Source organism: Phoxinus phoxinus, assembly GCF_949152265.1.
Source record: "Phoxinus phoxinus genome assembly, chromosome: 14".
Classification (NCBI taxonomy): Eukaryota; Metazoa; Chordata; class Actinopteri; order Cypriniformes; family Leuciscidae; genus Phoxinus; species Phoxinus phoxinus.
The window spans coordinates 12,400,913-12,413,375 of NC_136889.1; the positions used below are offsets into that span (position 1 = coordinate 12,400,913).

The following is a 12,463-nucleotide window of genomic DNA, read 5'->3' on the forward strand; positions in this document are numbered from 1 at the left end:
ATAGGGAGACGGTGGGTGTCTCTTCTCTTTCCCTCTCTATTTTAACTTCCTTTATGGCTGCGCCCCTATCACCAGCATCCAGCTCATGGTGTGGGAGGTGATCTGTGTGTATTCGTGTGACACACTCAGCTCAGGTGGGCTACTAGAAGGACATAGTTGCAGTAGAAGTTGTCTTCTCTGAGGGGGCCCTGTAATAACATGGACCCTGCGAACTGAGGGCCCCCCAGGCACACAAACTGAACCATAGACGCAAGCACAGACCGCACCATGGTGGCTGAGGAGGTCATCATCACCCTATCCGGAGGAGCACCATGGGGCTTCCGACTACAGGGAGGAATCGAGCACCAGAAGCCTCTGCAGGTCGCCAAGGTATGATTGCTGGAGACACATCCGAATAAAATGAACTTAAAACGGGTGCACTATACTACACTATAGTGTAGACATAATAAACTTAAGACTTTTAGGCCTGGTTTCACACACAGGGTTAGTTACTTCAATTCAGACATTTAAGTAGCTTTAATAAACGTGCCGCTGAATTTTTTTTTTTTGCTGGTGTGCATCTTGAGACAAAACATTGACAGTGACATATTTTAAGATATGTCAGTGCAAGTTGCTTTCAGTTAAAACAGCTCAAACATGCATTTTAGTCCGGAATAGGCTGTGAAACGGGGGGTGGACGTTATGTCTGTCTACAATTATTCAGTTCTAAAGAAACGAAAGATGTTTAAAGCAGCCGTAAGATGTAATGGACACCAGAAGCGAGTGTGGTGTGGAACTGATCCTTTACCAAAAAAGCAAAATGATTCATAGAGCTGTGAACTTGCAGGTACTATCTGAACTGCAGACAAACTCCTTGAGTCCTAAATAGAATGTGCACTAACTTTAAATTTAGTTATAGTAATAATTCAAGGTTAGCCTATATTACTAACAAGCCAAGCTTGTAGAATAAATCTTCATATGTAGAATAATTGGCTGAAATATTTTATATGCAATTTATGACTAGTAGCTCATGAGAAGCCACTGTGTCAAGTGTTTCTACGTGTATTAATCTTGTGATGTTGATTTCTGCTGGGTTTTTTTATGTAATTACATAGTAGATAGCAGATTACACATTATAATGTTGGTAAAATAAAAATGTTAGTGAATATTATAATATAAATGAAGGATGTTGAACTTTTTACTCTCGCACACTGTTTTAGTGCGTGACTGTCCTCGGGATTCAGGTCATATTTAATAAAATATACCCTAATTAAATCAAATTTTGGTCCATCTCAAAGATATTAGTCTACTTTCTTCCAATTCCAGGAGACTTTGTTTTCTTTATAAAGGATAAAATGTCCTATATAGTGTATTTACCAAGTAATCATAAAGCAGCTGTTCTGTTTGATGGTCATGTTGATGTCATAGATGTTTGTAAGTGTATAGGAAATAAAAGCGGCCATGATTTTGTATTTTAGTTTAAAATGATACCGAATCTGATCATTCAGGCCAGGAGTAACAACAGTGCTAATGGACTATTTTCTGTCTTTCTGTATAATAATGTTATCTGGTAGTTTTATGCATCCATTAATATTGGCTATCATGAGAAGTATTGTTTTTTTTATTGGTAGCTAGATTCTTGTCATTAAAACGGAATTACATTAAACTAATGGTATGGATGCATGCAGTTTTAGTCAGGGCAGTTTCCAGATCCAGTTCACCACTAGGTCCTGACCCTGTACCTCTACATTTACAACCTGTATCCCAAAAACCACAGGCAACAGGATAAGGATCTGAAATGGAAAACCAGATCACTGACCCATATTCCATGTTGCTTCAGTCTGCTTTGCTCAGTCAATGGCCAAAGGAGCACACATACTATAAAATGTTCTGTTAAAGCTGAGGTAGGCAATTTCAGAGACGCCAGTAATGGAAAGCTAACTTTGAAAGCATTAGATACCACCGTCCCTTCAGAACGTCTCAAAAGCTCCGCCTCCTCCAAAACACATGATTGCGCACAGTCAGAGCAGAGTCTGAAAGCATCAAGAGAAACGACGTTATTTACCTCATGTCTCAAAGCACATAACATTACAATAATAATGAATGTAAACAACTTAAAGAGCTCTGACTTACTTGACTGCTAGATTCATTTTGCCGTTAATCGTAGCCTACTAACGCATAAATCCGAGTCGGTCATGAACAGCTCCGAATACAACGTAATGGTTTGCCGTGTCTTAATTACTGAAATTATGACATGGCGTGAACACAGCATAATCTCGTTGTTTTGGTAAAAAAAAAAAGTAACTGTAAAAGGTGGTGCTGATTGTTTGCGGCACACGACTGGCTGAATCCGAAATCACCCTTTAAATCCTCAATCCTTATTCTCTACGTTAGTCCACTAATAAAGTTGACTAGGAGTAAATCAAAATGAGAGAGCAAATTCGGACAGCCGTTGAGTGTACATCGGCTGTAGGCTACACTCGTTATTGCAGTGAAATGCGGGAAAAGAATGGGTGTAGGCCTACTCAATAACGTCCACTATAGTTTTGGACACCACTACAAATGGCAGTCCCTTCAAATAATGCCTATTTGAGGTTATAGGGGGAGAATTCGGATTCAACCTCTGTCTACAACTAGACAGACTCATGGAACACGTTGATGACGTTTGAAGTCTGCATGAGCAGGGTGCGCGAATAAGGTATGCAAATGACATAGGGCCTATCATTGCATTCGGACCGAATATTTGAAAAAAACATTTTTGGGTCCTGAGACTTCCACAGAAGATGTACATTTTTAAATATTTAGACCACTTCTATTATAGATTGCTATCAAGATATGAAGAGCATTTCAACCAGTATCAAAAAGTGTTTATGAAAAACATTGCCTACCCTAGCTTTAACGTTCAGGTATATTGATTATTAAAGAGCAGAGAATGTAAAATGTCATTAACACATCACACATTTCTCATTAAAAGTATAAATGTAAGTATTTATAGACTGATTCTTGCAGCTTCAGTAATGCGTGCAACCTGTCACTGTGAACAAAACCACTGAAATCAGAGCCTATCGTCCTGTGCTGAGTAAGATGACAGACAGGACAGGAGTTGGAGCAATGGCATTGAAGGTCCAATTGAGAAACAAAACTAACACACTGGCACATAGGGAGTGTCTGTTACTTAACTGTTTATGCCAGACTACGGTGTCGTTTTAGAAATCATTCATACTGTAAATATTAAGATAAAATGATCTGAAATGATACATAAAATAAAACCGTATTATGAACAATGTTACATGTTTTTTGCTGGCTCATCTCACTTAGAAGCAGAAACATTTATTGATTGTTTAAGAACTATATTTTTTATTTGGAAATCTATTTTGAATTGCGTTAATGGGTGACATAATGGCTCAGTGTGTACTGTTGCCTTGCATCCAGATGGTACTTGGTTCAAGTCCCGGCTGTGTCAGGAGGCCTTTCAATGTGTAGTTTGGATGTTTTCCCAATGTTGATGTGTACGCTTTGGTTTCCCTTACAATTCAAACACATGCAGGATAGGTGAATTGGAGACACTAATAATGAACTTTGTAAATGCGTATGACCAAATTCATGTCACTCGTTGTGATTCCTTGCAGGTCTACTTTTGAAAGATGGTAAGAATTTGAAATGTTATATCAATGCCTTTTCAATGTTAAATATCCAAGGCCATTTCAAATTCAACCTATTCATACATTATCAACTTATATTTATCCTGTAGGTGCGTAAGCGAAGTAAGGCATGTCGGGCCGGACTACGTGAGGGAGATGAGCTGGTGTCCATCAATGAGAATTCCTGTGGGAATCTGTCGCACGCCCAGGTCATGAACCTGATCGACTGTATGCCAGGAACGCTACACGTCCGAGTTAGGAGGTAAACCATCTTTTACTTTGCCAATGCAATGCTTATGTGTTTAACTCAAATGGGAGCTGAAAGTAGATAATTGTATTGACTGTATTTAGACCTCCAAGGCAGGCCTGCTGTGAGATATTGTTTCTGACCACCCCTGTGCTATTTTACCCCCTTGCATGTCTATCAGGGCACCGGCTGGCTTCCAGTCGGTGGTTCTTGTTGCTCGAGCTCCTTCTCCCCGCATTGATAAAGAGTACCGTGCTGCCCTTAGGGCCATGTCACCATCCAGCTCCCGACCTCACCAGTCCAGTGTGCGGCAGATACACCGCGAACCACTGATGTCCCCGACCGGACGCAGTGGACTGACATCTCCGCCGGGCAGTGAAGCCTACTACGGAGAAACGGACAGCGATGCAGACGTGGCTGCTCATGAGAGGCAACGCAAACCAAAACGACGCAGTCCCAGCAATTCACCTGGCAAGGCTGCTCGAGCCTCACCAGAGGGAGCAGAGACTTCAGAAATGAGTGGGTATGACAGTGCCTCGGATGCCCAAATGTACAATCTTTTGGGGCCTAATAAGAGGGAAGACGCATTGCCTGGTGTGGCCCGCAGAGAAGTGATTTACCAGCCCCCTTCCCATGGAGCCTGGTCCTCACAGACCTCAACGGAGACCTCATCCATGAGTGCGGATGACCAAAACCCACGAGAAGCGCTAATGGAAGAAGACAGTGGGTTTCAGGAGCCCTCAAACCTTCCCCCTCTGGTTTCTCTAGAGCGAGCCAAAGAAGCTCTTATGCTGAGCTCTCGTAGTCAGTTGGTTCCCATGGTTGGTCCAGTTGACAATCCAGTGGATGAGGAACTCACATTAACATACATGGATAAAGCAAAACAAGCAAGTGAGTATATTGAGATTATTGCTCTTGTGATTACTGTCATGAACACCTGCTTTGTAAATATGTTCGTAAAGTCACTGTTTGTGGTTGCCTGCATGTAAACCCTTGGAGAGAAAAGGGTTGATCATACTGAGTAGCCCCCACCAGTGTCTATATTTGTCCTGAGGCTCGCAGGATTGATAACCTGAGCACTGCTTTGCATGAGCTGGCAGAAGCATCTCCAGCTGCTAGCTCATATCAGGTGACAGTGCGCCTCACAGGCCTCATTCTCTTCACCTATATTCTCAGCTGAAATACTGGACAGTATTGTTAGTATTCTCTGTATTGTTTTCAGACATGAACAGCCAACATCTGGCTGGAATGGAATTTAGAGTCACTTAAATGTAATCAGTATAAGTCACAAATTAGCATACTTCAGAAGACAGGTTAGTGTCCATAAAATAAGATACGCACCATTAGTTACACAGGTTTTACATTCCAGTTCCTGGACACTAGTAATGCAGTGTCCATGCACTGGTATGACACTGATCCTGGACTGCAGCTGTGGAATGTGTGTTTGTTGATCCCAGATCAGGTGGTAAACAACACATTGGCATCTGTGTTTATGCTGAGATTACTTGCTGTGGAATCTAATGTGCATAGAACATTAATGTTAAATATGCATGAAAAATATGTACGATGATAACCATTCATTCATATAGTGCAAACATTAGATTCAACAGTTATTTAATCCAACGAAACGGCTACACCTCATGATTTACATTAATTCTAGTTAAATTAATTCCCAGTTATGATAATAGTTACAGTAGGTTTAAGGATTAAGTTAGAGGTGAGACTTAATGGTTAGTTTTAGGTTTGGGTCATGTGCCACAGTACCATTTTTATAAAGTGTAGAAGCATATTCAGAGCTACAGCTATTTGAAGCACTGACATTTCAAGCAACAGCATAAATAAACAGTCATAAATCTAAAGACAACTCTAATCTGTACTCTAAACGTTCTCATGCTCTTCTCAGGGACCACAATTAAACACTGGTAAATAATGCTTGTCCCCATCGTAGACAAAACAATTTGGCACCACACTCTTTTTCTCTAATTGCTATAGATTAATATATTGCGTGACCCTGATGCTAAATGTTTTGATTTAAAACACATTTTTACTGAGTTATGATGTGAAAACTGTTAAAAGAACAGTTAAAAGATCTTTTAACTATCCTAACTCCTCCTAGCAGAGGAGTAAAATTTAGCAAGTGTATGGACATTGATGGGCACTGATTTTGCACAATAATACAGGCCTAATGAGACTGACTTTATTCAACACTATATCTGACTGAATAAAGTGAATGGTCTAAAGCCATACAAATCCATTTATGATTAAATTTTTGTCTGAAACCTTTCATCTTATGTTATGCAGAATTGAACCGTGGAGAGACGGTCATGGACAAACAGGTGAAAGAAGCTCGGTCCAAGTGCCGCACCATCGCCTCACTACTGACGGATGCACCAAACCCTCATTCAAAGGGTGTTTTGATGTTTAAAAAGCGCCGGCAACGCTCCAAGAAATACACACTAACCAGCTTTGGAAGTGTTGATGAGGACATGAGGCAAGACTCTCAAGAAGAGGATGGCATATTTCCTGGCAGCGAATCAGAATTTGATGAGGAAGGTTTCTCTGCTGCACCGGACCCCACATGGGACAGCGACTATATTGAGATGCTAGAGAAAAGATCTGCTTCCAGAGGTCAAGAAGGAGAGGGTGGTGCTCTCAGTCCTGGTTTGAGTGATACTTCTGGGAAGGGGGCACAGTTGTTTGAGCAGCAGAGGAGAAGGGCTGAGGAACATGCAAAGAAAATGGAAGCTGCACAAGAACAGTTACAAAGCCAAATGCTGGGCATTGTACTGAAAGAGACGCAATCACTTCCTCAACTACAGACACTGCAACCTCAACCACAACCAGACTTATTGACAAAGCCCAATGTCCAGCCACCATCAGTTGCTCCAAAACCTGCCAGACCTTCAAAAACACTACATCACGAGGTTCCACCAGCAGAAACACAAAACATGACACAGATGAGCACATCTAAGGCCATTCCTGCTGTCCCTGTTATGGTTAGCAGGGATACTTTAAGCACAATGGTGCCAGCCCCCTCTGTGTTGCCCCAAACTAATCCCTCAGTACCTTCTGCTGAAACTGTGATGCTTCCACCACCAACTCCTATACCAGAACTACCTGCCAGCTCTGTGTTAAATAGAACTGCCCGTCCATTTGCCCCAGGCTGCGTTATCAATCGGGCAGCCACCGCTCCTGTCGTGTTTCGCCCTGCAGTCAGTAGAAAGACACCCAGACCTGTTTCAGTGGCTGTGGTCGTACCTTCATTTTCAGCAGCATCAGAAGAGCATGCCATGGGTATCACCCCTGTCTCCTTTGTAAGCCAAGTCACAATGAATCAAATGAGTGAATATGTCCCTTCTGAAATGATACCTACACAGCCCTTTATGCCTGGAAAGTCTGTTCCTTCTTCTGCTTCTGTATCCATGGAGTCCTATTCTCAACCTGCTCTTCACTGCTCCTCAGTGGAAAACATCCAGGTTGCATCTGTGCCACCTCCCATAGTTCAAACCAAAGAACCTACCTTTGTTATAAACAACGAAGCAGCTGTTCCTCCTGCTATCCGTGTTGACAACATTGTGACAACTTCTGAGACCCCTACAAGCCCTGTTACTTCACTGTCACCAATAGTTTATCGTGAAAAAACGTCTTCCTCTGGTGGCCGCACTGGTATTCTCCGAGAGTCCCAACGCCGTAGTGCATACAAGCCAATGTTTAAGATACCTGACAGCAAGAAGAACTCACCAAACCCTGAACTATTGTCTATGGTCCAGAACCTAGACGAAAGACCCAGATGTGTATATTCTGAACCTGAAGATATTACCCACAACATTGATGACAATAGGACAAGGGTCCCACCGCCTGTGGCTCCTAAGCCACGGGTTATCCCAGAAATGTCACAAATCCCTCAAGCAGAGGGAAAAGGTGCAGAGCTGTTTGCTCGTAGACAGAGTCGCATGGGTTTGTTTGTTGTAGACTCTCCACATCTGCAGCCTGCACCTCTACAACCCCAACAATCCCAATCAATCATAGGCTTGAACCAACCACTGGAACCCTCGCCAACCCCATCCCACTGGAAGTATTCTCCTAATGTTCGTGCCCCTCCACCAATAGGTTACAACCCCTTGCTGTCTCCTTCCTGTCCTGTTGGGGTGCAGCGTGGAGGTGCCAAGGTGTCTGAGGGAAGTTTCAAAGGAAGTAAGGGTACTTATGGTTTCCCAAAAGAGGGTATCAAGGTCTTGGACTTCATGAGGCGGCAGCCTTACCAACTGAACTCTGCAATGTTCAGTTCTGGTGGCGGCATTGGCATACAGTCTTCAATCCCCTCCTACCAGAGGCAACATAAGGAGGGCCACACTCTGACACCACCCAAGCAGATCCCAGTAAAGGCGGCACGTGTATATGAAATCAAACGTTTCTCCACTCCCACCCCAATGTCAGCACCAACTCTCAACCCCACAGTGATTGTACCACGCTCACAGACCACGCTTGGCGAACGCTTCTCTCATTCTGACCTGACGTCCCCTCCACCTGAACCTGTGACCGAATCAACTTCAGCACCTTTACGGGCCCCAGGTCTCCCAGAGCTCCCCAAAATTTCAGCTGTGTCCATCCCTCACCCCATGCCGTACTCACCCCCAGCTCCCATGTCAAGTATGTCAAGCCTAAGCTACTCTGGGCTCCAAGCTGCCAAACAGTTTAAGAGTGCCCCTGAGTTAAGTGCCCTACCACCAAACCCCTTAAAGTCTCATATTCAAGTTCCCAAACCTCGCTTTATTGCAACAAGAGGGGGTATCCAGCCCCGCGTCTGGAGGCCTGGAACCCTACCTCACTGACAGTATTAATTTATATGCGAAAGAAGCTAAACCATCTGCTTCTGTTCCAGACTCAAAATTCCTACTTTGATCAGTGTGATCAAAGTATGATCAATGTGTCAACATCTGTTTAATATCTGTTTAAGAAACAAAGAAATTGTATTCTTCATTTCATATGAAAATATACTGTGGAGTATATTAACTTTGTTTTGAGAGTGTTTTTCAAAACTTAACAGAAAAATCTAAAATTTCTGCAAAATGTTCATCAATATTTTTTAAACATTTTGAAATCAAAATTGAACCTGCATGCATGCATTTCTCAATGCATGTTCCTGGTCTTAATGTAAACAATTTATCTACGTTATGCTAAGAAAAACAAAGTTTGGCTTTGTAAACTTCAATTGAAGTGTAACTTGCTCTTCTCTGAAATGACTATGTTACTGTCTTTCAGGCTATGTGGGCAAATTGGATATTAACCAATAGCCAAATAGCTACTCAGGCATTGTTTAGGCAAACTCAAATTCGGTCTGGCTCCCTAGTGGTGTGTAATGCCCATTATTCTCAATCCAAGCAGTTGCGTTATGTATTGTTTCTTTTCTCATTGCATATCTTGTTACATTTACACATCAGGTTACAGCAGTAAAAAGGGTCCCATCAAGTTAAATACTAAATGTAATAACAATTATTGTAAAGCTATTAACAGTCATGTGTCAAGATTCCCAAGTTTATAGGGATGAAGAAAACTACATTCTGACATGGTGCCTAGAAAAAGGCTTCTTTTAGACATGTATGAGTTTTGACTTTTGGCACCTTTTACATACAAAAGTGTCATCGCTTTGCAAAGCCTTGATCTACTTGACATTTTTAAGAATGGAAAAATTCCCTAATAAAATGAGACAAGCTTTGTTTTGCTGTATGCTCTTAGGTCAATCAGAAATGATATCTCTCCTGGCAGAGCCTGAACTGAACAGGTGCATGAGGGTCACGGCCTTTTTGTAAGAGCAAAGTAAACAGGGAAACCAGGCTGGTTCTTTAAAGTGTGCTCTGGCTGGATGTGTAGTCTTTATATCCCTGTACCTATATTTTAAAGGGGTTAGATTAATGAAAATCTTTTTTATTTTATTTTTTTAGAAACGTATTCAAGTGGTCAAATTAGTAAGTGTTGGAAAGATACAGTTTTGGAAAGAGTCCTAGAGACAGACGTAGGCTATTTGAGCACTGAAGCAAATCTGTCGCATGAAGATGCGTAAAAAGTGCACAGCTAGCACTGTCCAGGATTATCAGAAGGTTTATTAGCCAACTGGCTTTACTAGAATTAGTCAGAATACTCAAAGCAACTTGACATTTGAATGGCATTTGTGGCAGTGAGGCTGATAATGGTAGTTTTTGAATGTGTTCCTCAAAAGTATTACAACGTCTTTAGAGAAAGAAAAATCTGAGGCGTTGTAACATTAAGGGAACAATGAATTGAGGTTAAAAGAAAGGAAATCAGTTTATATAAATGTGTGTTAGTTATACAGAGACTCAGAGAGGATGAATAAATAATGATCTGGCAGGAGAGAAAATTTTGTTTTTAAACTGTCTCCTTTTTTAAAAAATAGGGTACATTTAGAAATTGAATTAGAAGTTGACAACAACATAGTAGACATAGTAGATATGGTGTTTAAAGCCTGAGCCACATTGTGTTTGTCTCTCCAGTTCGTCTGTTATCATGTTTTATTGTATAGACTAAACTTTCATTGTTCAGTTCTCTTAATTTTGTCTGTTGTACAAATCATTTGATCATATGTCTGTCTTTGTAAACACTTTGTGGTTAAAGGGATAGTTCACCCAAAAAAGAAAATTCTATCATCATTTACTTCAAGTTGTTGTTCCTAACCTGTATGAATTTCTTTCATCCGTTAAAGATAAAGGAGGATGTTTTGATGAATATGGGTAACCAAACAGTCGATGAACCCCATTGAATTCCATAGCATGAAAAAAAAGAAAAGAAAAAAAAACTATGGAAGTCAATGGTGCCCCACAACTGTTTGAAATATCTTCTTTTGTGTTCAGCAGAAGAAATAAATTCATACAAGTTTGGAACAACTTGAGGGTGAGTAAATGATGACAGAATTCCCATTTTTGGGTGAACTATCCCTTTAATGTCTCTGGTGATTTTGTTTTTGCAATGCTTATAATGAGCTCAGCTGAATTTAGGACATATGTGATTCTAACTGAAAGTGTCATGTATTTCTAATACAATCAGTAGTTTGAATAAAACCTGAAATTTCACACAGTGCCTCTGTCTCATGGTAAGCATCAAACCATTGCATGTAATTCAGACATGATCATATTGCCTCACTTGTATACTCTCAAGCATAATGTGTGAATTAAAATGCCATTATGAAAAATGTCAAACTGGTTTAATCTTTGGCATGTTTTAAAAGTTGATTAATTTATTTGAAGAAGAAAAAATATCAGTATCAATGTGTCCCTTTTAGAAAGACTAAAACCACATGGTTCATGCAATGAAGGCGACTAATCACCACATGGTGGCGCTTATGTTTCACATTTTATCATTTAAATCAGGTTGTGTACTGGAACATGAGAGTGATCATTTCAGCGTTTTCTTATAAAAAAAAAAAATTATATTATAATTATTATATTATAAATATAATTAATATATAATTTTCAATTATATAGTGCCAAATCTATAATCAACACTCTTTCTTCTAAAACCTAGTAGCGGTGAAGTGTGGTATTGCACACTGTTGGTGAGACCGAGACGACTACAGCTGAACCTGGCACCATTCTCATGCATATGCTCTTCTCCTCGACTCCTCCTATATTTAGGACTGATAATGTTCAAGCACTTTTTATGGCTGCTCCAAGCTTTCCCTATTTAGATTCCATTTTTGAGTGGATCCTTCCTGAATTGACAAAGATAGCGAGAATCTGACGAGTTCTCGGGTTCATGCAGTGCAAATGATGTGGGAGAAAGTGATATAACAAGCATAGTCTCTGAGAGAGGTGAGAAATGTCTCCTGAAATAATTCTTCCCACCTAGCAGAGATATTATGGAGTAAAGAAAGAGAATTGTATTATTTATAGTCAATTTACTATTCTGAATAATTGTATTATTTTGTATATATTTACGCATTTCAATTGTTTGTTGATTGTTATATTATTAAATTAAAATATGCAATTAAATTGAAATGCTTAAAAAAAGGCTTAACATTTTTGTATTGTGTCTGTGTGTGTGTGTGAGAGAGAGAGAGAGAGAGAGTCCACACACTCTCTCTCTCTCTCTCTCTCTCTCTCTCTCTCTCTCTCTCTCTCTCTCTCTCTCTCTCTCTCTCTCTCTCTCTCTCTCTCACACACACACACACACACACACACACACACACACACACACACACACACACACACACACACACACACACACACACACACACCTTAAAGGTTCTATTTCAACCCAGGCCTTCATGTCAAACTAGTGAGATTGCACTCTGTGCAAATTTGTGAATTTCACCACTGATTGTCTCATTCACACTACAACTATTTAGAACCATGTTATATTGGACTGAAGTTAGTTGACCCCTCTGAGTGCTTAAATCATAAAATTAAATTTAGCACAGTTAGATGGCCCGGTGTGGGATTTAAAAAGTGAAAATCCTCTCACAAGTGGAAGGTGACTAACCAAAGAAGAAAAAGTGCAAATCTACCATAGCCCTTTTGCCTCTTGAAGCTATTTGATAACTATGTGCAATCACCCGGTCTCTCTCCTTCTCTCTATATTTAGC

General features: G+C 40.6%; 1 protein-coding gene across 2 annotated transcripts; it reads left to right on the top strand.

Annotated features, from left to right (window-relative positions):
- synpo2la (synaptopodin 2-like a) lies at nt 1-10,952 on the top strand. Of its 2 annotated transcripts, none has more exons than XM_079636212.1 (4): nt 1-369; nt 3,731-3,882; nt 4,049-4,758; nt 6,169-10,952. In XM_079636212.1, the coding sequence occupies exons 1-4, from the start codon at nt 268-270 to the stop codon at nt 8,697-8,699; spliced, it is 3,495 nt and encodes a 1,164-aa protein (XP_079492338.1). In that variant the 5' UTR covers nt 1-267; the 3' UTR covers nt 8,700-10,952. The 2 variants fall into 2 exon arrangements, with proteins under 2 accessions (XP_079492338.1, XP_079492339.1); XM_079636213.1 differs by having other exon boundaries at nt 3-369; nt 4,133-4,758.
- Nucleotides 10,953-12,463: the final 1,511 nt, after the last annotated feature.

Excerpts from the sequence above, each read along its gene's own strand:
- synpo2la (XM_079636212.1), top strand. The coding sequence starts at position 268 with ATGGTGGCTGAGGAGGTCATCATCACCCTATCCGGAGGAGCACCATGG. Across the intron at positions 370-3,730 it reads AGCCTCTGCAGGTCGCCAAG|GTGCGTAAGCGAAGTAAGGC; the intron begins GTATGATTGCTG and ends TTTATCCTGTAG. Across the intron at positions 3,883-4,048 it reads CTACACGTCCGAGTTAGGAG|GGCACCGGCTGGCTTCCAGT; the intron begins GTAAACCATCTT and ends CATGTCTATCAG.